Consider the following 24,820-nt stretch of genomic DNA (forward strand, 5'->3'; position numbering starts at 1 on the left):
GTGCTCCCGCACATTAGCTAACCGGGCTATCTGTATTGTGTCCGACCACCCACCAACCGCTCTTTTACGCTACTGCTACTCTCTGTTCATCATATATGCATAGTCACTTTAACAATATCTACATGTACACACTACCTCAATCAGCCTGACTAACCGGTGTCTGTATGTAGCCTCGCTACTGTATATAGCCTGTCTTTTTACTGTTTTCTTTCTTTACCTACCTATTGTTCACCTAATAGCTTTTTTGCACTATTGGTTAGAGCCTATAAGTAAGCATTTCACTGTAAGGTCTACACCTGTTGTATTCAGCGCACGTGACTAAACTTTGATTTGATATGATCAAGTGCAATGAATTAAGCTAAAATTCCCTCAATCTCACACAAATGATCAAGGAACCCACCAGGTACAACCCTAAATCCATAAACATGGGCACCCTCATAGATATTTCCTGACCAACTTGCCCTACAAATACACCTCTGCTGTTTTCAATCAGGATCTCAGCGATCACTGCCTCATTGCCTGCATCCGCTATGGGTCCGCGGTCAAACGACCACCCCTCATAACTGTCAAACGCTCCCTAAAACACTTCTGCAAGCAGGCCTTTCTAATTGACCTGGCTCGGGTATCTAGGAAGGATATTGACCTCATCCCGTCAGTCAAGAATGCCTGGTCGTTTTTTAAAAGTAATTTCCTCACCGTCTTAAATAAGCATGCCCCTTTCAAAAGATGTAGAACTAAGAACAGATATAGCCCTTGGTTCACTCCAGACCTGACTGCCCTTGACCAGCACAAAAACATCCTGTGGCGGACTGCAATAGCATCGAATAGTCCCTGCGATATGCAACTGTTCAGGGAAGTCAGGAACTAATACACGCAGTCAGTCAGGAAAGCAAAAACTAGCTTTTTCAAACAGAAATTTGCAACCTGTAGCTCACTCCAAAAAGTTGTGGGACACTGTAAAGTCCTTGGAGAATAAGAGCACCTCCTCCCAGCTGCCCATTGCACTGAGGCTAGGTAACACGGTCACCACCGATTAATCCATGATAATTGAACATTTCAATAAGCATTTCTGTACGGCTGGCCATGCTTTCCTCCTGGCTACCCCAACCCCGGCCAACAGCTCCGCACCCCCCACAGCTACTTGCCCGAGCCTCCCCAGCTTCTCCTTGTTGATGTTCTGAAAGTGCTGCAAAACCTGGACCCGTACAAATCAGCTGGGCTAGACAATCTGGACCCTCTCTTTCTAAAATGATCCACCGCCATTGTTGCAACCCCTATTACCAGTCTGTTCAACCTCTCGTATCGCCCGAGATCCCCAAAGATTGGAAAGCTGCCGCGGTCATCTCCCTCTTCAAAGGGGGTGACACTCTAGACCCAAACTGTTATAGACCTATATCCATCCTTCCCTGCCTTTCTAAAGTCTTCGAAAGCCAAGTTAATAAACAGATCACTAACCATTTCGAATCCCACCGTACCTTCTCCGCTGTGCCATCTGGTTTCTGAGCTGGTCACGGGTGCATCTCAGCCACGCTCAAGGTACTAAATGATATCATAACCGCCATCAATAAAAGATAGTACTGTGCAGCCATCTTCATCGACCTGGCCAAGGCATTGGACTCTGTCAATCACCGTATTCTTATCGGCAGACTCATTAGCATTGGTTTCTCAAATGACTGCCTCGCCTGGTTCACCAACTACTTTGCAGAAAGTTAAGTGTGTCAAATCGGAGGGCCTGTTGTCCGGACCTCTGGCAGTCTCTATGGGGGAACCACAGGGTTCAATTCTCGGGCCGACTCTTTTCTCTGTATATATCAACGATGTCGCTCTTGCTGCGGGTGATTCCCTGATCCACCTCTACGCAGACGACAACATTTTGTATACATCTGGCCTTTCTTTGGACACTTTGGAGGTTAGTTGTTCTTTGGACAACTAACCTCCAAACGAGCTTCAACGCCATACAACACTCCTCCCGTGGCCTCCAACTGCTCTTAAACGCTAGTAAAACCAAATGCATGCTTTTCAACCGTTCGCTGCCCGCACCCGCCTGCCGACTAGCATCACTACTCTGGACGGTTCTGCCCTAGAAAATGTGGACAACTACAAATACCTAGGTGTCTGGTTAGACTGTATACTCTCCTTCCAGACTCACATTAAGCATATCCAATCCAAAATCAAATCTAGAATCGGCTTTCTATTTCGCAACAAAGCCTCCTTTCCTCACGCCGCCAAACTTACCCTAGTAAAACAGACTATCCTACCTATCCTCGACCTCGGCGATGTCATCTACAAAATAGCTTCCAATACTCTACTCAGAAAATTGGATGCAGTCTATCACAGTGCCATGTGTTTTGTTACCAAAGCCCCTTATACCACCCACCACTGCGACCTGTATGCCCTAGTCGGCTGGCCCCCGCTACATATTCGTCGCCAGACCCACTGGCTCCAGATCATCTATAAGACTTTGCTAGGTAAAGCTCTGCCTCATCTCAGCTCACTGGTCACGATAACAACACCCACCCGTAGCACACGCTCCAGCAGGTATATCTCACTGGTCATCCCCAAAGCCAACACCTCCTTTTGGCTGCCTTTCCTTCCAGTTCTCTGCTGCCAGTGACTGGAATGAACTGCAAAATACGCTGAAGCTGGAGACTTATATTTCCCTCACTAACTTTGAACATCCGCTATCTTAGCAGCTAACTGATCGCTGCAGCTGTACATAGTCCATCTGTAAATAGCCCACACAATCTACCTACCTCATCCCCATATTGTTTTTATTTACTTTTCTGCTCTTTGCACACCAGTATCTCTACTTGCACATCATCATCTATCACTCCAGTGTTAATCTGCTAAATTGTAATTACTTCGCTACTATGGCCTATTTATTGCCTTACCTTCTCACGCCATTTGCACACACTGTATATAGACTTTTTTCTATTGTGTTATTGACTGTATGCTTGTTTATTCCATGTGGAACTCTGTGTTGTTGTTTGTGTCGCACTGATTTGCTTTATCTTGGCCAGGTCGTAGTTGTAAATGAGAACTTGTTCTCAACTAGCTTACCTGGTGAAATAAAAAATTACAGTACAGTACAATGAGGACTAATGATGCGGACAAATTAATTAAAAGCCTCAAAGGTTAAAAAAAAAGATCCAAGGATTCAATTCGTGCCAAAGTGACGTCTGTCAAATATCCATTTAGTGCCGTAAAACTTTGAGTCGAAGGAAGTAACCCCCACGTTTCAAAATTCAGGAATGTGTTCTCATTGGCTGAAGAGTGGAAGAAGAAATAAGGTTGGAATAATTCTGCCAACGGTCGCGGGAAGCGGAGCAGGACAAACTGTGACAATATTTCAGTTAAACAAACAGTCGACTGGAGTATTTTGACAGCTAGACACAAGTACTAAATTAATTATCGTTTTTTGTAGAAAATAAGCGCTCAGCATAATATATCGTTCGTTTGCCAGTAGGTGTTCTGCTCCTCATGGAACGAAGCTAACGTGTTACCGTGCTACTGTAGCTAGCTAACCTCTTTAACGTATTTGCAAGGCTAGTGAGCGAACGTTAGCTAATTTATTTAGCCATTTGGATTACGTTTTGGATTACAAATGGACTCAAGTTTGTAGTGGCATGGGCACACGGATGTCAAGCTACTCGGGATAATTTGAAAACGATTTGGCTAGCGGTGTTTAGTTAGCTAGCCACTTTTACGCTATAGCCAACGTTACTGCTTCTGGGAAGTGATGAATTTCAGTTGCCGAATGTTCGTCGGTACGTCCCCGAAGTTGGGACCTATTCGACAAAGACTGGACTTCAACCAGAGTGACGGAGAGGACGATGGCAACAACAGTATTGGAGCCGAGTCGAGTCTTGCCGAAATGGACTCCCCAGTGCAATCGCTGAGACACAACTCCAATTTAAATCAATACGTCTGTAACGGCACCATGAAGACATCTACCGCGGAGGATCGCGTTGAACATTGGGATGATGGATTTGGATGTCTTTTCCCCCTAAAATCACCAGGGACTGACTTGATGAGGGGGTCCCCTTCTCCGAGAAAAGGGGCCCGGCCCTACAACAACAGCTCGTCCCCGGAGTTTTCCGACAATCAGGAGGATGGAAGCTCTCCCATTCCCGATTGTCCCGACACACCGCCCCATAAAACCTTCAGAAAACTCCGACTATTTGATGTCCCCCACACACCTAAGGTGTGTTAACTACAGTAACAAGTTATTGTTCTCAAATTATTATGTAAGATCAAATTAACTTTAAAGTTTTCAGCCAGAGATAACCAGCCACTGTGCAAGATGACTATTTGTGTCTTCCAACATGTTGGAACTTGAAGACTAAAGAATAGTTTGGTTATTTTACTATTTGTTACAGGCAATGGGATAGTTTTCCCTGAATCATTGATTTCCTTGTGACTTGTTTTCCGTATTTGTATTCAGTGACCCTCACCAACCATACACGTTATTCTTATCTAATGCAATGTTTTGTTTTCTCTTTCAGAGTTTGTTGTCCAGAGCCAGGGCGGTGACCACAGGATCCACAGTCTGCCGGGTAGGAGTAGGTGTCTACATGAATGGGGACTCAACAGGAAGACCACACACAGACAGCAGGAGTAGACAGGCACCCATGATCAACATCAATCCATTCACCCCTGACTCATTACTGATCCAGACAGCAATGTTACAAAGGAACAACAGAAAGAGATCACACAGGAATGAGTAAGAGAAGCACATTGTACTGATGTCATTATTTATCAGGTGTTACATTGGGATTTTGTGGGACTGGGACTTCAGTTTCTACTGACCTAAAACAAACTCCATTTCCTCTTTATACTTTTCCCTATCCTAAGGTAGTTGTGGAACTCTTGTTTGTCAGAACCATTTTATAAAACTCAAAAGTAATTGCAGTTAGTGTTGTAAAGTAGATCACATTTTACTACCGTGCCACAACTCAAGTTACTGTTATACAAAAAAAAAAAAAGCATCTTAGAATGGGGAGATTTGTATTTCTGTCGGTGTAAATGGGGCATGGCCTATTCTTAGTTTACAATAGATTCAGACATGCTTCTAGATCTAGTGTGCAATTAATCTGTTGACTATTGCATGCTTGTTGGCAGCAACCCAAAGCCACATGGTTACACTCACAATGTACACTTGTAGGGATTGTCTGCCCTCCAGTGGTTGGAATGATATATAACACATTTTGTATACTTTCCTTTATCTCTAAAGCTCATGTGGAGAGGACATGGAAGCCAGTGATGCAGAGTGTGAAGAGGACATCATTCCACCATCAAAGGTATATTTTTGTAATCACAATTATACTTTTATTACCCCACCACCCCCCACACACACACACAAACTGAAATTGTACTTTAGATAAGTGTCTAAGCAACTCTGTCCTTTTCTTGCAGAGAATGACTCTTCTGGATAGCAACATGATATCAAGATATGCCACAGAGTTTCATGAGCTGGAGAAGATAGGATCTGGGGAGTTTGGCCCTGTCTTCAAATGTGTGAAAAGACTCGATGGCTGCCTCTATGCCATCAAACGCTCAAAGAAGCCCCTCGCTGGATCTGTAGACGAGTAAGAGAATCCCATGGATTTTTGAAAAGCTGACCATCCAAGTGTAAATTTAAACGATTCATTGAACTTAATGCCATGCCATTTTTGTGCTAATATTGTGTTCTGTTTTCCGCAGACAGAATGCACTCCGGGAGGTGTATGCCCACGCGGTCTTGGGACAGCACCCCCATGTGGTGAGGTACTACTCTGCTTGGTCAGAGGACGACCACATGCTCATACAGAATGAGTACTGTAACGGCGGCACACTGGCAGACGTGCTCACAAAGAACTACAGAACCATGCGCTTCTTCTCTGAGCTGGACCTCAAGGACCTTCTCCTTCAGGTGGCCCGTGGACTGAAGTACATTCACTCCACCTCTTTGGTTCACATGGACATCAAGCCAAGTAAGTAGCTGCAGAGTTTTGGATACAGCTACGCCATTGAAATCATTTAGAATATTTATGATTTAACGCTTGCCGTGCTTTACTTTTCTCAGGCAACATCTTCTTATCCCGGAAGACTGTGGTGTGTGTCGATGAATTTGACGATGAGGAAGGACCAAATAGAAATGTTGTTTACAAAATAGGTACTATTTAAAAATATATATATCATGCAAATGGAACAAGCTCATAATTGAGTGTACTTGTTGACCAGGCAGCTGGATTCTGTTTTTGTATTTTTCCCCCAGGTGATCTTGGCCATGTGACCAGAATGGACAATCCTCAAGTTGAAGAAGGGGACAGCAGGTACCTGGTCAATGAAGTCTTACAAGAGGTAATTGGATAACCCCCCCCCCCCCCAACCCACCTCATTTGTTAAATTACCCAAAATCATGTATTGGACCAATCTGTTTTTCAGGACTACAGAAACCTCACCAAGACAGATATTTTTGCCCTAGCACTGACTGTGGTCAGTGCCTCAGGAGCTGAACCACTCCCAACTAATGGTGACAAGTGGCATGACATCAGACAAGGAAAACTACCTGCAATACCTCAAGTGCTTTCACAGGAATTCCCAAGTTTACTGAAGGTATGACTAGAAATGACCAGGTGTGCTTTCCAAATGGAACACTTTCCCTACATAGTGCGCATATTTGACCTGAGCCCTATGGGACCTGGTCAAAAGTAGTGCACTATAAAGGGTTTATGGTGCCATGTTGGATGCGGTGCTTCATTATGTAATGGTGGTTTGTGTGCAGGACAGGCAGTAGTAATAATGTTTAATTAGTGGTATTAATGAATTCTGTGTGCTGCAGTTAATGATCCACCCTGACCCTGCCAGTAGGCCGTCTGCCTCTTCCCTCACCAAGCACCCCGTCCTCCTCACTGCCTCCCGCATGAGCGCTGACCAGCTCCGTGTGGAACTCAACGCAGAGAAGTTCAAAAATGCACTACTGCAGAAGTACGTACCCTCTTCATATGTCATGGCTCAAGGCTTTCATTCCTTTTTCACTTATCATATTGTAAGTATGAATGTTAGGGAGAATACTACAACATAGTGTTCATTTTGTGAAGAATTACATTATGCTACCTATTCTTAAATGATTCAGGAATCCATTTCAGATGTAATTACTATTTTCTTGGTATTTATGAATGTTAAAGAAGCCAATGTGCTTGTCCTCGTGCAGGGAGCTGAAAAAGGCCCAGCAGGCCAAAGTAGCTGCAGAGGAGAAGGTTCTGATCTCTGATAGGGTCCTGACACGCTCCACCCTTCGGTCCAGCAGGAGCTCCAGGCTCATCGGCAAGAAGATGAACCGCTCAGTCAGCCTGACCATCTACTGAGCAGGCCAACGGCCAACCCAAATGGGTATCAGACTGGGTCATATTCACTAGGCACGACATGGGGGGGAAAAACCAGGCCAAAACAGAGGGACTACATGAAATTGTCCAATTAGAAATGCTTGTTTTCTGTTACAAAATTTCTTGCTACCTTGTACGCAAATGAAAACAACCCTGGTTGCACTCGACAGTGAACTGGGAAGGCCTCCCTAGGCAGACATGGAGAGATGGGCTTCAGAGTGTACAAACCGACTATTATAGTTCTTACTGTTTGGTACTTGGAAAGGGTTAGTAAAACAATGGACCAAATTTATTTGATTCTAAAGAGTGAAAGGGTTGTTACCTTCCCAAGCATGGCATGTTCTGGCAAATGTTTTTTTTTAAAGCATAGCTGATTCTTGTTTTTAATGGAATGTGCGAGCATGCTAGAACATTCTGTTGCCAGTGTGAGGGTTTGGGATGGTGTGATATAAGTTTGCACTTTACAGTCTATTATACCTGATTTCAGGTAGTGGAACTGGATCATTGACTAGGAATTATTCAATGAGCACTTTGAACTTGCCTTATGCAAACTGTTTGGCTCATTTGGTAGTGCATGGCGCTTGCAATGCCAGGGTTGTGGGTTCGATTCCCTGGGTGACCAGTATGAAAATGTATGCACTCACTACTTACTGTAAGTCGCTCTGGGTAAGAGCGTCTGCTAAATGTAAAAATGCATACTGCTGCTATATATGTTGGTTTGTCTTGAACTTTAGTGGAGTTCAGTGAATTTGTTAGTTCCATTCAGATGTTTAGAATATCAGTAATCAGTCTCTTCTGTAAAACATGGAATTTCAATGTGTTGCATCTGTAATACATTTCCTATCTGAAGTTCATTTTGTATTGAGTTGTGTACACTGTTTAAGATGTTTTACTAATGTACATTTTTCATGATGGGTCATCCAATTGTGTGTGATGCAGTTGGTCAAAGTAGAGCATTCTGTCAAGCCCCGGTGTCATTTATTTTATATGTGATGCACAGAGCCGCTGATCAATTGTTTTAGTAAAGTCAGTATTTTCTTCTGTTCAAACTCATCAGAACTGTAGCATTATTGACTCATTTACATTTTCTCATGTTTTACTATGATGTATATTATGCAAGTAGATAATTTTGACAGCTATTGGTTTCATGTTACTTGTTCCAAGCTCAATAGATTCACTCCCGATAATATGGATACCTTGGAACTGTCAAATGTTTGTTGGTGAATGTTGCTCTAAAATAACAAAGAAATGGGACTACACATGATAGTCCGTGGGATGGACTAGTTATCTAATGAAAACAGGTAAATGAGAGATGGTCTTTCAGATTATACAAACTTTTTTAATGTAGTTTATTGTAAAGTTGATCGTCTGTACCACTATGCAACCTAGGTTTGTTTATTGTTGGGAAATGTTTTTATGAAGCTGTTTGTGGTCTATTAACCGTTTACTCGTCACAATTGAATACTAATGAAAGCGCAACGCGTTTGACAACTATGCGCTATCTGGTGCTACCATACACCAGATAGCGGGTGATGCAGTGTCATTTTCCTGCTGCGACACTCGATCACGTGACTATGTATCAGTGTCTGAAAAAATTGCAGTTTTACTTTGACATCGAGCGCACCAGGGGCTACGAACATGGGACTACTACGGGATGAACTTCTGAAGTCAATATGGCACGCATTCACAGCCTTGGATGTGGATCAAAGTGGGAAAGTGTCCAAATCACAGCTTAAGGTAGGCTTTAAATCGTAGCTAGTAGGCCGACAGTATTATTACATAATGAAGTAAAAAGAAAAAAATGTTTGCTCAAAAACCGACATTTTCTCATATTGCTGATCCGAATATCAGACCCAAACAAAAAGTTCTGGTCAGTGGGATAAAAAAAGATTTGACCATGTATCTGAAATCTTAATTTTAATTACGTGTACACTATACTTTTATGTGCTGCTTCGCTTCCCTCACATTAGTGAATTTTGTGTCAGCTGCCAAGTGATAATTCAGTCGGCAACATCGACAGCAAAGCAAAGACACATTTCTGCTGTCCCTCAGCTCACCGGCTACTCAGTTTCTGCTTATATCAGTATTTTCTCTTACTCGTGTGTGTAACTTTTTCGCATAAAAACAGGAATAACAATGGTTCTATGGAAATAACCATTGTTGATTGACAGATCCCCATGAATGTGGGACATGCATGCCTTGATGATAATCTTGCGTTACACACGATATTTAGTAATTTGGACAGAATCTAATGTAAGAGTGTTGAGATTTTAAAAGGCAAGGGGCACTGCTTTGGAATGGTAGGTATTGTTTTCCTGTCTGGGTCTGTGGTGGTCTGTGTACCAGCCAGGCTCTGATGAAGACACTACATTCAGCATTTACCGACCTCAACGTCTTTTGGATTTCTTTTTTTGGTCCGTTTTTTGGTGCTGTCTGGATTGACTGTATTTTGTTGGTGGTTTTTTTTGGTGCAGTCCAGACCGGTCTTGATTTCAACTTCCAAGGACGTTGATTTTTGGACCGGACCGGACCAAATCTGAACCAATCATAGACATATATACATACTTTCGACATCCAGAAAATAAGTATTTTCGATGTCTGGAAAATATGTCTTCATCTTTCATTCAGCACCTAAATTCCACCTGAGCTATCACAACACTGCATAGTGAACATCCTGACTGGCTCGGAAATGTTGTCTTTTCATCTTTCATTCAGCACCTAAATTCCACCTGAGCTATCACAACACTGCATAGTGAACATCCTGACTGGCTCGGAAATGTTGTCAACCATCCTTTGTTAATATTATTTTTCAGACAGTCCAGTCTGTTCCGTTTGTCTAGATTATAGATGTTCATGAGTGGCTTGTTTATAAATATAAGATTTATTTTGATATATTTACTTCACTCTACATCTCAACAGGGACCTTTTCAACACACGTTTTGTAAATGTTTCCAGGAAGGAACAGAAGTGATGCTTGAACTGACAGCAACACATGCTTAGTCATGCATGTCAATGTGATCTTAGACTAAACAGAGTTCCTTTTGAAAAATAACCATGTAATTGTGTTTATGGGAGCATGATGCCCACTTGTATGAGGAATCTTTTTGATATCCATTGAACACCCCAATAATACTGTAACATCATCTCTACTATGCCCAGTGAATACCAACATTATGACAGTAACCTCGCCCCCAGGCTCATTGTGCATAGCTTGTATAAAATGCTTCTGAGCATTGGGGGGAAGTACCTGGTGAATGATATTACTATGACGGCAATGGTTTTCCTGACTGCATGATCTGACTGTGGCTCTACAGGTGCTCTCTCATAACCTGTGCACTGTGATGAAGATACCCCATGACCCAGTGGCCCTGGAGCAGCACTTTAAGGATGACGATGAGGGCCCTGTGTCCAACCAGGGCTACATGCCCTACCTCAATAGATTCATACTGGACAAGGTGAGCAGTAAGAGCAACTAGCCTGGTCCAAGATTTGTTTGTGCTCTTTCCAACTCCATTGCTCATTGTCATGCCAAGTGGTGCAGCTGTCTAAGTGGGCTCCCGAGTGGTGCAGCGTTCTAAGGCACTGCATATCAGTGCTAGAGGCGTCACTACAGAACCTGGTTTGATCCTGGGCTGTATCACAACCGGGGAGGGTTTGGCCGGTGTAGGCCATCATTGTAAAATAAGAATTTCTTCTTAACTGACTGAAATAAAATAAATACATTTACAAGGAGTTGGCAGACTTTAAATAAAAGTTTATTAGATCTTATCATAGTTTAAATGATGTTGTAGCGAGTGCAGCGAAATGTGAATGTTACGAGCTCCTAACATTGCAGTAAAATGTCAAACCGACATTGCACTCAGGCTTCTGAGCATCTGCGTCATCCTGTCTCCTCACCTCAGTGGGTCCGTTAGTGGAGGGCTCTGGGATGTTGGGTCCATAGAAATAGAACCACTATAATATACATAGCCCCTAGGTTGACAGATCCCTCAGCATGAGGTGTAACTCTGGAGTGCCGCATCCCCATAGTGGATGATAAGACTTAATGGGAAGTGTTTTATGTGTCCCTTTAGAAACATTGTTTAAGGCAATGCTTTTCTGTATATAACTTTCCTTGCTCATAATATGATGAGTGTTATTGCTATTTTCAGTATTTATCTTAGTCTCTAAGATATGCATGTCACCCATATTATGCATGTCACCCATATTAAAATGTATTGGTTTTTGAGAAATAAATGGAGCAAGCAGGATCTGTTTGACCTTGAACAAGGCTGCCATTGTTATGGTAGGTCTACTGTGTGAGTGGCAGAATCTTTCTGTTTCACAGCCATCAAGGAGGTGTGAGACCCACCATTGTGAGTTATCGAAAGAAAAAAACATGTGTGCTGAAAATTACTGCAATGTGTGCAAGAAAATATAGCCTTCGTTTCAAAACAAACATCCATTAAGCTTACATCAGCTACTCACATTTCCTCCTGTGTCATACATTGCATTTAGAAGTGAAGGGTTAACACGCACACTACTATAGATAGATTCCACAACATGATGATTGCATGATTCAGAGTCTTTGGTTTTTGCTGAGTCTGTTTTCTAGAAAAGCTTCACAATCTGATTGGTAAACACCTTGTTGTGGGTTCTCAAACTTTTTTGTGGCCGGGGACCCTTTTTGTGATAGCAAATTTATAGAGACCGACTCATAATCAGAACACAACTCGAGTGAGATAAAAACAAATTGCATACAAGGAGTTTTATTATGACTTTTGTAGTGCATGGGAAGGAGATTTCAAAGGCCCATCTATTGGCATCGGGGAGAGATAATAATTACTCATATCCTTCTTAATATTCAAGCAGTCAGCCATTGGTAATGAATGCATTTACTTTGTAAACACCTGGTAATGAATGCATTTACTTTGTAAACACCAGTGATAAAGCAAGAAGTGATCTTCAAAGTTTTTGTCCTCAGTTCTCTAGTTGGCAGACCATCAGATATAGCCCATATCTGTAGACTTGCAAGGCTTGCCAACTGTTTCCATAGCAATAACACCAACACTGATGTCAATTAGTAAACTGCTTTAGTCCTAGCGCTATTTGTACTTGGGGGCTATTTTCTTGCCTTTCTCTTCCGGAATCTGACTTGAATTAAAATGAAGAGACGAAGAACATTGTTTGTACTTCACATCCTGTGGGCTAAAACGTAGGGCAGAGAAATATTAGGCTACTACTGACCCTTTCTAATCTTATTGCCCTTAATTACAGTATGTTGAAGAAAAATAGGGAAGTTGTTCTGTTTTGTGTAAATGTTGGCTTTGTTTATGTTAATTACAGGTCAGGGATAACTTTGACAGACTGGAGTTCAACAATGTGTGCTGGACACTGTGTTTCAAGAAAAACATCAACATGAGCCATCTTCTCATCTCCAACGATGATGCCTTCAAGGTCTGGTGCATCTTCAACTTCCTGTCTGAAGACGGGTACCCACTGGTTATCATCACAGAGGAAGTGAGAGACAAGACAACACCTTTAATACACATACATATCTTATTTGTTTAGCTGTAATTATGCTCTTTCAGTTAAAATGATTCCCATTCATACCACAGGACTGACTCACTGTGTCCTCTCCTCCCCCCTCCAGATTGAGTACTTCCTGCGGAAGCTGATGGAGGCCATGGGAGGCATTTGGAATCAGGAGAGGTTTGATGATTACAAGCTCATGTTGAACAGGAAGCAGCAATGCCTGAGTACCTGGGAGCTGATAGAGCTGGTTGGCATGGGCCACTTCAGTAAGGGCATGAACCGCCAGACCCTGTCCATGGGCATCTCTGAGGTCTTCCAGGAGCTCATACTGGATGTTCTCAGACAGGTTCGCCTGCGGTACCCTCTCTCACAACACTTTATGCATCCCAAATGGGACCATATTCCCTGTGTAGTGCAATACTTTTAACCAGAACTCATAGGGCTCTGTTCAAAAGTACTGCACTAAATAGGGAATAGGGTGCCATTTAGGACACAGTGACTGTCTACTCTACACTGACCTCTGTCAGACCTCTGCTGGTGGTAACAATAACATAGATATAGATAAGATATTACAATCTTGAGTGTGACAGATTCATGTATTTTTTCCTGAAGGGCTACATGATGAAAAAAGGCCACAAAAGGAAAAATTGGACAGAGCGCTGGTTTGTGCTTGGACCAAACTCTATGTCATACTATGTGAGTGAGGACCTCACTGACAAGAAGGGGGAAATTTTGCTGGACCACAACTGTTGTGTGGAGGTAATAACAATGTATTATTCCATTGGTCACTTTTATGCTATCATTTAACTACTAAATAAATTGTGTGGAGCGTTGGAATGCATGCTAGCCCACTTTTGTTAACCAGCTTCCTTTGGCATTGTTAACCCATAGCCTACAATTTCCGCGGCCCCATGTAAATGTAATTAAAATAATAAAACAATCCTCATCAAAATCTATCTCTTTAAGTTAGAGATATCTGTTTTTTTTGCATGGGCTACGTCTCAATCCACCGCATCCACCGATATCGCTCTTCCGCTTCTATGTTGAAAGGTGGCAGGGCTAGAGCGGTGTTCGTCAGACCATGAGACATGCCGAAAAAACACTATTTTCACAAACGTCTGTAGCGTCCGCATTCCACTGATTTCAAAACTCGGTCCTCCAGAAAGTGGAGAGCAACACCTTTGCAGTTTTTAGAAAGGATTATCTACACATACTGACCAGCTCATGTTATATACAGAATCGTGCTACATGGCAGACCAATCCGAACTCATCTCTCAGCATGTCCAGCCCAACCATTATCTCAGCCAATCATGGCTAGCGGGAACGTTTCTGTCTTTTTCTGTGGCTAAACCAACTAGGCTCGTAATTTAACAATTGTATTAGTATTTACAGATGGCATACAAGTTTGTTATTTTTTTAAATAATGTTATTATCTTAGTTTTTACCTCTTTTTCTCCCCAATATTGTGGTATCCAATTGGTAGTTACAGTCTTGTCTCAACGCTGCAACTCCCTTATGGACTCGGGAGAGGCGAATGTAGAGAGCCGTGCGTCCTCCGAAACACAACCCAACCAAGCATCACTGCTTCTTGACACAATGCCCTCTTAACCCGGAAGCTATCCGCACCAATGTTTCAAAGGAAACACCGTACCCCTGGCGACCGTGTCAGCGTGCACTGCGCCCAGCCCGCCACAGGGGTTGCTAGTGCGCGATTGAACAATGATACCCCTGCCAGCCAAACCCTCCCCGAACCCGTACGACGCTGGGCCAATTGTGTGCCGCCCCACGGGTCTCCCGGTCGCAGCCGGCTGCGACAGAGCCTAGATTCGAACCCAGAATCTCTAGTGGCACAGCTAGCACTGCGATGCAGTGCCTTAGACCACTGTGCCACTCGGGAGGCCCACAACTTTGTTATTAAGGCACATGAAAGTTCACATGTTCCAGAAGGCATTTCTGCCAAAAAACACATTTTGATTTTTTTTTTAAGTTTTCGTTCAAATGGCTCACCTGTGAAGTAGTGACATGCAACATACGCCTAGTTTCCTGAAATGAGTCACAAATTCAATGTTTCATCAAACTCTAGAGGGTTAATGGGATCGACACAATGAAGTGTGCAGTGAGTGTGTGTGACGTCTTGTTCTCTCTGCAGTCTTTACCAGACAAGGAGGGGAAGAAATGCCTCTTTATAGTCAAGTGCAGTGACAAAAGCTTTGAGATCAGTGCATCGGATAAGAAGAGGAAACAAGAATGGATTCAAGGTAAAGTAACGAATCCCTCACCACCATCTTAACAGATTCTGTAAACAGCACAGCTTTTATCTCACCACACTAGGGTTTATTTTTAAATCTCAGAGGGACTTGTTCTCACATCGCTCTGTCCCAGCTGTGTGTTTATCAGGGTGTGGGGGCACTGCAGTAGATAAAGCAGCCAGCCTTTCTTTATCTGACTCTCCTCTCCTCACTTCCCCTCCCAGCCATCCAAACATGCATCCAGCTGCTGAGGTTGGGCCTGCCCTCTCCGCACCTTGAGGCCAGGCTGCGGCGCAGGGAACTCCGGCAGAAACAGCAGGCCGAGCAGGGGGAGCTGGAGGAGAAGATGAGGCTGCTGCAGATAGCCAATGAAAACAAGCATAGACAACTGGAGTCCATGAGGAAGGTACTGTCTATTTCTCTGTCCCTCTCTCTCTCCTCTCCTCTCTTTCAATTCAAAAGGATTTATTGGCATAGGAAACATATGTTTACATTGCCAAAGCAAGTGAAATAGATAATAAACAAAAGTGAAATAAAACATCAGAAATGAACAGTGAAATAATAGATACATTTCAAATGTTGGCTATGTACAGTGTTATAACAATGTGCAAATAGTTGAAGTACAAAAGGGAAAGTAAATAAACATAAATACGGGTTGTATTTAAAATGGTTTTTGTGCTTCACTGGTTGTCATTTTCTTGTGGCAACAGGACACAAATAATGCTGCTGTGATGCACACTGTGGTATTTCACCTAATATATATGGGAGTTGATCAAAATTTCATTTGTTTTTGAATTCTTTGTTGGTCTGTGTAATCTGAGGGAAATATGTGTCACTAATATGGTCATGCATACATGTAGCTCACTTTCCATCTATTTTTGTGGGCAATCTGCACATAGCCTGTCTTCTCTCGAGAGCCAGGTCTGCCTACAGCGGCCTCTCAATAGCAAGGCTATGCTCACTGAGTCGGAAGTCAAAGCTTTCCTTAATTTTGGTTCAGTCACAGTGGTCAGATATTCTGCCACTGTGTACTGTCTGTTTAGGGCCAAATAGCATTCAAGTTTGCTTTCTTTTTTGTTTAGTTCTTTTCAGTGTGTCAAGTAATTATATTTTTATTTTCTCCGGTTGTGTTTCTGTCCTGGGGTTCTGTGGGGTCTGTTGGTGTTTGTGAACAGAACCCCAGGACCAGCTTGCTGAGGGGACTAGGGATGGGAATTTGACCTTCTTTGACTGTTTGAGTACTGTCATGATTTGTTTGGGGAGTACTCAAAATAAAATAAGCTATTTTTAGAACAAGGGTGGCACTGGAAAAAATAGGTGCGTATTTATCTACAGTATATACCAACAGTGAGCAACAATGCCTAATTTATCAGAATGTTACAGATAACAAATCCTAATTGCTAAATTGCCTCATATATATTCAGTCAATAAAAAAACAAGTGCCATTTAAGATTAATTTATTGACACTGTAATAACAACTAGTTATATTTTTTCGTCGAACACAATCTTCAAAAAGGTATGGCTGTGTAATGGCATATCCTTGTTTTGTTAATTAAGATGCTCTTATTTCCTGAACCCTTATTACACTCAACACCTATTTTATAGTAAAAAAACATGATGTAATATAACAGAATAAAATAGAACAGAATATTGCGAAGTGATTCGCATCTCATGTCTGGAACAATGATCATTTGAAATGCCTAACCTTAAATGAAGACCAAATGGGCCTCCTGAGTGGCGCAGCGGTTTGAAGCACTGCATCGCAGTGCTAGAGGCGTCACTACAGATCCGGGTTCGAGCCCGGGCTGTGTCGCAGCCGGCCGTGACCGGGAGACCCATGAGGCGTGTCGTTTCTGATTCAAAGGAGAGAGACTTTTAGATTTCTTAAAAACAAACAAACTTGATTATTAATTATTGCAATAATGGAGTTGGTCAATGACCACACTTAAGTTACACGCTACCCAAACCGCGTTCCAAAATAAATGTACACAATGTACACATACATTTTATTCAGTCATTGCACCCACACTGCTCGCGCGCGCCAACGAGCCGCCGAACGCAATGCAAGTCCTGCTCATTGGCTTTTAGAAGCATATACCCACGTGCCATCTCCTCATTGGTTATACACATGTGGGTGATTGAAAGATGAACTGAGGTCGGTCGGTCGGTTGTGGTAATACACCTTATTATGAAAGTTAGATGCCAATCACCATATAAAGTCCAAAGAAGAAAAAGCCTGGAAGGAGGAGAGATGACTAGAAACGATTCAGTTGTCCATTTTATGTGTGGATTAATTGTCGAAGTAGAGGACATTGTGCATTTCAGGTAAAATAACAACTCAACGTTTATATCCCAGGACAAATTAGCTAGCAACGGCAAGCTAGCTAAATAGGACAAATTAGCTAGCAACTGCAAGCTAGCTAGCTAAATTTCCATAATTGTTTCATGCTTTTCGACCTGTCCCCAAATTAATATAATTGGTTCAGAGTTTGTCGTGATCGCGTTTGGTGTGGGGGGACAAAATCAATTTGTGAACGATGGCGCAGGCTGACGCACGAGCGTGTCTGGTTTGGGCATGGTGTTAAGTGATCGCTGAGAGCCCAACAAACAGATTTGGGTTGTAGCTCTTTATAGCAAAGTACATTCTCCTGAATGTTCATGACAAACAACAGATGTGTAGAATTATACAAAGGTACATTGTGCTATCAAGCAACAGACAGCAAAATGTACATTGCGCCAGGTTTCTGTCTCTAGGTCATTTACTACTTGTTTATATGTCACACCCTGATTTGTTTCACCTGTCTTTGTGATTGTCTCCACCCACCTCCAGGTGTCGCCCATCTTCCCCATTATCCCCTGTGTATTTATACCTGTGTTCTCTGTTTGTCTGTTGCCTGTTCGTCTTGTTTGTCAACCAACCAGCGTTTTTGTGTCAGCTCCTGCTTTTCCTCAGTCTCTTTTCTCGTCCTCTTGGTTTTTGACCCTTGCCTGTCCTGACTCTGTACCCATCCACCTGACCACTCTGCCTGAGCCTGCCTGCCATTCTGTACCTTTGCTCCACCTCTGGATTACCGACCTCTGCCTGACCTGAGCCTGCCTGCCGTCCTTTACCTTTGCCCCTGTTGCTATATTGTTACTTCGACACGGTCTGCATCTGGGTCTTACCTTGATACCTGATAATACGAATTCCTCGAGTTGTCTGGGAGGCCGCATACCACGGTGGTAACCCCACAGCTCCGCAGCGACTCATCGGTCACTCCACCTTCTCGGGAGCCCCGCTTATCTCCTCCGGAACGCTTCAATGGAGAGCCGAGCACCTGTCGGGCGTTCCTAGCTCAGTGTGCCCTCGTCTTCGCGCTTCAGCCCTCCTCCTTCCCCTCGGATCGATCCAAGATAGCCTCCCTCATCACGCTGATGTCCGGGAGGGCTCTCACCTTGGCTACTGCTGTGTGGGAACAACAGCCGGCCATAGGGCTGCCGAAGACGGCTGAGTCACCGCTTCTTGAGCCTATGCCACTAGGCAGAGCTGGGCTATCGCCAGCGGAATGGCAATACAGGATTGACATGAAGAGTTGTCTGTATTGTTAGACTCTTGGTCATATTGTGTCCTCTTCTCCGTTAAAGAAACCAAGCTCACCGGTAGGAACAAGTACTCTGGTGGGCCATATGGAAAATGTTCCTGCTTCCCCTACTCGCACCCCTTTTCATGTCATTCTGCTGTGGGGAGACCAGTCCAAATCTCACAGTTTCTCATTGACTCTGGGGCCGACGAGAGTTTTTTGGACGCTACCCTGGCGTCCGAGCTGAACATCCCCCCCCTCAACCCCTCTCCATTCCCATGGATGTTAGAGCACTGGACGGGTGCTCTATAGGCCGAGTCACCCACAACACCACTCCCATCAACCTACGGATGTTGGGGAACCACAGCGAGGCTATCCAGTTCCTGCTCATCAAGTCCCCTCTGATTCCCGTGGTATTGGGATTCTCCTGGCTCCAACGAGCCCGTTCTGCCACGCCCATTGCCTGAAGTCAGCACAACCTGCTCCGGGATGTCTTTCTGGGGGCTCGGAAGGTGCCCCGGATCTCTCCGCTATTCCCACGGAGTACCATTACCTCCGGGAGGTGTTCAGCAAGGCCCAGGCCACGTCACTTCCGCTCTTCCATTCTTCTTCATGGAGAAAAAGGACAAGACCCTGAGCCCGTGCATTGACTACTGTGGACTGAATGACATTACAGTTAAGAACCGTTACCCGCTACCACTCATCTCCTCGGCCTTCGAGCCTTTACAGGGGGCCACTGTTTTCCAAGCTGGATTTACGGAAAGCGTATCACCTGGTGCGGATACGAGAGGGGGACGATTGGAAGACCGCCATCAACACAACCAGTGGCCACTACGAGTATCTGGTCATGCCCTTTGGCCAACGCCCCTGCTGTGTTCCAGGCTCTGGTGAATGATGACCTCCGCAACATGATGAACCGGTTCGTCTTCGTCTACATTGATGACATCCTCGTCTTCTCCCGCTCCCCTCAAGAACACGTGCTCCATGTCCAGCAGGTCCTTCAACGCCTTCTGGAGAATTAGCTGTTTGTGAAGGCAGAGAAGTGCGAGTTCCATCGCTCCACCATCCCCTTTCTGGGTTACATCATCTCTGCTGGGAGTGTCCAGATGGATCCCGGGAAGGTGAGAGCAGTGATGGATTGGCCTCAGCCTACGTCCAGGGTGCAGCTGCAACGTTTCCTGGGGTTCGCCAACTTCTATTGACGCTTTATCCGGGGTTACAGCACCCTGGCTTCCCCCCTGTCAGCACGCACCTCACCCAAGGCTCCATTTACGTGGTCTCCAGCTGTTGACCAGGCGTTCCAGGACCTCAAACATCGCTTCACCACAGGTCCCATCCTGGTTCAGCCTGACCCATCTTGTCAGTTTGTGGTGGAGGCCGATGCTTTGGATGTCGGAGTGGGGGCTGTCCTGTCCCAGCGTTCTGCCCTTGACCTGAAGCTACATCCCTTCTCCCATAGCCTCAACGCCACGGAAAGGAACTTCGGTATGGGGAATCATGAGCTTCTCGTGGTGAAGATGGCGTTGGAGGAATGGAGGCACTGGCTGGAGGGGGCGGAACATCCGTTCATCGTGTGGACTGACCACAAGAACCTGGAGTATTTCCGCACCGCCAATCGCCTCAACTCCAGGCAAGCCAGATGGGCACTGCTGTTCACACGGTTCAACTTCTCCCTCTCATACCGGCCTGGATCCAAGAATGTCTAGCCAGATGCACTGTCTCGCCGCTATAGCCCCGGAACCTGTTGGTCAATTTCTTCTACAGATGATCAGGTCTATATAATTATCAAACGTATATATTGGTAGTAGAAAGGAAACACAGACTATTTGTTTAAGGATTAAAATGATCCTTTAGTAATAAATTGTAGGCAGAAGTTGGTACAGAGTACAGTATATGATAGCTCCCCCCAGGTTCTGCAAAGTGTCTAAGACATCCTGCAACTCATATAGCCTTACCAGTCCTCCTTGCGTGACTTTCCCTGGCAACAGCATTTTAATACATCTAACCTCCCCCTGACAGCAGCAACCATCTTGTCAGCAATTAAGTCTAAGCATTTTCTGACAGGTGACTGTTTTCATCAGGCCTGCGGCAGCCTTGTGTTCTCAGAACCTCAGATAGCCACGGTGGGGCCCAAACAGGAGGAGTATAAGCGTAGACGGTTTCCGCCTTCTGATACTGTCTGAAGGGCATAACACTCAAAACAGGTGTTAACACACACACACACACACACACAGGAGACCTTACAGTTTATCATAAAACAATTTATTAACCCTTTAAAAGGTATGAGGCCTTGGTTTAAAACCCCTTCAAACCCAAGACCATCCTTCCCACTTCATGCCTGGCAACGGTACTCAGCTACGGAATAGGGAAGCAGGTCCATGAGGCGCAGCGTTCCCAGCCGAACCCCAGATGTTTGTTCCTGACGCCGTCCGCTCCGTGGTCCTGGAGTGAGCACACTCCTCCAGTCTTGCCTGCCACCCGGACGCCCGTCCCACTCTGTCCTTTGTGCGACAGCGCTTTTGGTGGCCTACTATGGTTCCTGACGTGTCCGCATTCATCGCCGCTTGCACGGTGTGTGCACAGAACAAGACTCCTCGGCAAGCACCGGCTGGTCTCCTCCAACCTCTGCCTGTCCCCCACCGTCCCTGGTCTCACCTCTCCCTGGATTCTGTCACGGGTCTTCCCCTGTCTGATGGCAACACCGCCATCCTGACCGTGGTGGATCGGTTTTCCAAAGCCGCCCACTTCATTCCTCTCCCCAAACTACCCTCTGCCAAAGACACGACCCAGCTCATGGTGCAGCACGTCTTCCGTATCCATGGACTGCCCGTGGACATGGTCTCCGACCGGGGCACTCAGTTCTCGTCCCAGGTTTGGAAGACGTTCTGCACCCTTAACGGGTCGTCGGCCATCCTGTCCTCCGGGTTCCACCCCCAGTCCAACAGCCAGTCGGAGCGAGCCAACCAGGACCTCAACTACCCTGCACTGCCTGGTCTCTGCCAACCCCACTACCTGGAGCCAGCAGCTTGTGTGGGTCGAATACGCCCGCAACACGCTTCCCTGCTCTTCCACAGGCCTATCTTCCTTTGAGTGTTCCCTGAGGTATCAGTCCCCACTCTTCCCTGAGCAGGAAGAGGAGGTCGGCATACATTCTGCCCAGATGTTTGTCCGCCGCTGTCGTCGTGCCTGGAGGAGAGCCCGGTAGGCCCTCCTCAAGACCACCTCCAGGTATCGACAACAAGCGGATCACCATCGGAACCCAGCTCACCGGTATCGTCTCGGGCAGTAGGTATAGCTGTCCAGCCGGGATCTGCCCCTCCGGATGGAGTCTTGCAAACTGTCCCCCCGGTTTATCGGCCCTTTCCCCATCTCCAAGATCATTAGCCCCTCTGCTGTCCGCCTTCTATTGCCCCATACCCTTCGTATTCATCCCACATTCCATGTGTCTAAAATTAAGCCTGTGTCTCACAGCCCTTTGTCTTCTATTTCCAGGCCCACCCCTTCTCCCCGTGTCGTCGATGGCCATCCGGCGTACACGGTGAGATGCCTCCTGAGGGTCTGGGCAGGGGTTTCTAGTACTGGGTCTTACCTTGATGCCTGATATTATACAGAAATACTAATGCAACATAGGACTTTCCCTAAAATTATGAAGTCCAGTGTTCATCTCCGATGTGGGAGAAATAAACTGGAGGGAGGTTTTGCCTGTCCCTGGCATACATGCCAACATTTCACACAGACACTAATTATGGCTTGCAGTCTTTAGGTTTTATCATCAAGGCATCGTAAATCAACTGTCAGCATTAAGCTTCAGAGGCTCCTCTCAGAACAATAGACAGAGTGTGAAAGTGCTAATATATAAGAATACATTCTAATATGGAGTAATGTGAATAACATAATGTTGTAATTTCCACCACAGGCAGCGCACAATTGGCCCAGCGTCGTCCGGGTTAGGGGAGGGTTTGGCCGGCCGGGATGTCATTGTCCTATTGCGCTCTAGCGACTCCTGTCATGTTTCCCCCGACACATTGGTGAGGCTGGCTTCCGGGTTAAGCAAACAGTGTGTTAAGAAGCAGTGCAGCTTGACAGGGTTGTGTTTTGGAGGATGCATGGCTCTCGACCTTTACCTCTCCCGAGTCCGTACAGGAGTTGCAGTGATGGGACAAGACTGTAACTACCAATTTAGATATCACGAAAAAGTGGTAAAATTGTAATGATGAATAGCAAAAAGATAATATTGGGTTTCATGAATTTTTACGATATAGCATAGTAACGAGTGACAACCCTAAATGGAAAATTACGCAATTATTACAAAACTGCAGCTCAATGTTGGACACATATTGTCCTACTTGAGTCAATCAGTCCATTGAGAATTTGTGGGACAAGGAGGGCAAAGGAAATTTCAGGAGCAGAACTGTGCAATGCTTGGTTTGCTTTTTGTTTTTTTGTGTCCTGCAAATGCACATGTACAAATGGAACACTGGAGTCAAGACAAATGAACATTGTCTTTTTTGATCAAATAGTTTTACAGTATTAGAATAAATGTGATCTCTGGTTAAAGATCAATTATTGATTTCAGTTCAAGTACTCAAGTACTTTATTTCTCATGCCAATCCCTAGAGGGGACTCTTCTCTAGGTTCATCTCTCTGTAGATGATGGCTTTGTTATGAAAGGTTTTGGAATCGCTTCCTTTTAGGTGGTCCTAGAATTTAAATACTCTATTAGGAATCTTGATAATTAGCAGGTATTGTCCTAATTCTGCTCTGCATGCATTATTTAGTGTTTGAAATTGTACATTTGGTGTTTGTGCCATTTTGTGAATTATTGATTGGTGAGTGGACCCAAAACCTCACAACTATAAAGGACAATGGGTTCTATAACTGATTCAAGAATTTTTCGCCAGATCCTAATTGGGATATTTAATTTTATGTTCCTTTTGATGGCGTAAAGGCCCTTCTTGCCTTGGCTCTCAGATCGTTCACAGCTTTGTGGAAGTTACCTGTGGTGCTGATGTTTAGCCTGAGGTAGTTATAGTTTTTTCTGTGCTCTAGGGCAATGGTGTCTAAATGGAATTTGATTTGTGATTTGCACAACTGGACCATTTTTGGAACACCATTATTTTTGTCTTAATGAGATTCACTGACAGGGCCCTGGTCTGACAGAATATGTGCAGAAGATCAATGTGCTGCTGTAGGCTCTCTTTGGTTGGGGACAGAAGAACCACATCAGCAAACAGTAGACATTTGACTCAAATTCTAGTAGGTGAGGTCGGGTGCTGCAGAATGTTCTAGTTCCCTCGACAATTTGTTGATATACAGTATATGCTGAAGAATGTGGGCCTCAAGCTGCATCCCTGTCTCAATCCACGGCCCTGTGGAAAGAAGTCTGTGCGTTTTTTGCCAATTTTAACCCCACACTTGTTGTTTGTGTGCATGGAATTTACAATGTGTGTTTTTCCCCAAACACCACTTTCCATCCATTTATATAGCAGACCCTCTGTCTCTCTCGCTCGCTCTCTCACATAATTGCTATGTAGCTTCACACCACTTGTCATTAAAACGTTATTCAGAGTGTCAAACCCCCTTTCATTCAGAACTATGACCCCCACAGAAACTGACCTGCCCTCTCAGGGAATCCTCACACCTCTCCCTGTTACTAATCACACTTTTATTGTCCTCTGTTTGTCTGCTGTAAATGACAGTTAACTTTTCTGCCTTAGGGCTGTAGCCCCTTAAGAATTAACACTAAGAATGTTGATTGTATACTATGGTTAAAGCTACAGGTTCTGTCCTCATCCAGGCCTGTTCCCAAGCATTTTACACATACCTGTCACACATTCTTCCACTTTCCCAGCTGAGACAACCCAGACTAAATCGGACATGTTCATGGCCCATCAGGGGTGATTGTAGTAGTTACATTGTAGGGTTATTATAGTAGTTTGGGAATTATACTACCAGTTGTCGGCTGACCTCAGTTAACATGATCCATGATGTCATTTTACAGGTAGCCTACTCCTTTCGCTATCTCTCTTACGCTATCTCTCTTGCGCTATCTCTCTCCCTCGCTATCTCTCTCTCTCGCTATCTTGCTATCTCTCTCTCTCTCGCTATCTTGCTATCTCTATCTATATCT

General features: G+C 44.6%; 2 protein-coding genes across 3 annotated transcripts in view; both read left to right on the forward strand.

Annotated features, from left to right (window-relative positions):
• Positions 1–3,261: 3,261 nt before the first annotated feature.
• On the forward strand, positions 3,262–8,426 carry LOC129854426 (wee1-like protein kinase 1-A). 2 transcript variants are annotated; one of them, XM_055921472.1, is made up of 10 exons: positions 3,262–4,204; positions 4,506–4,723; positions 5,234–5,300; positions 5,416–5,588; positions 5,704–5,972; positions 6,065–6,154; positions 6,257–6,342; positions 6,427–6,597; positions 6,824–6,969; positions 7,196–8,426. In XM_055921472.1, exons 1-10 carry the CDS (start codon positions 3,740–3,742, stop codon positions 7,347–7,349), a joined length of 1,839 nt encoding a protein of 612 aa, XP_055777447.1. In that variant the 5' UTR covers positions 3,262–3,739; the 3' UTR covers positions 7,350–8,426. The 2 variants fall into 2 exon arrangements, with proteins under 2 accessions (XP_055777447.1, XP_055777448.1); XM_055921473.1 differs by lacking the exon at positions 7,196–8,426 and having other exon boundaries at positions 6,850–6,936.
• A 479-nt stretch (positions 8,427–8,905) lies between these two features.
• Positions 8,906–24,820, forward strand: part of LOC129854428 (switch-associated protein 70-like) — a 29,656-nt gene continuing 13,741 nt past the window's right edge. Inside the window, exons 1-7 of the mRNA XM_055921474.1 lie at positions 8,906–9,104; positions 10,682–10,822; positions 12,693–12,866; positions 13,000–13,227; positions 13,494–13,640; positions 15,031–15,139; positions 15,355–15,536. Coding sequence (XP_055777449.1) covers positions 9,006–9,104; positions 10,682–10,822; positions 12,693–12,866; positions 13,000–13,227; positions 13,494–13,640; positions 15,031–15,139; positions 15,355–15,536 — 1,080 coding nt within the window. The 5' untranslated portion in view covers positions 8,906–9,005. The remainder of the gene's footprint in view (positions 9,105–10,681; positions 10,823–12,692; positions 12,867–12,999; positions 13,228–13,493; positions 13,641–15,030; positions 15,140–15,354; positions 15,537–24,820) is intronic.

This window comes from Salvelinus fontinalis, chromosome 4 (genome assembly GCF_029448725.1).
Source record: "Salvelinus fontinalis isolate EN_2023a chromosome 4, ASM2944872v1, whole genome shotgun sequence".
Taxonomy (NCBI): Eukaryota; Metazoa; Chordata; class Actinopteri; order Salmoniformes; family Salmonidae; genus Salvelinus; species Salvelinus fontinalis.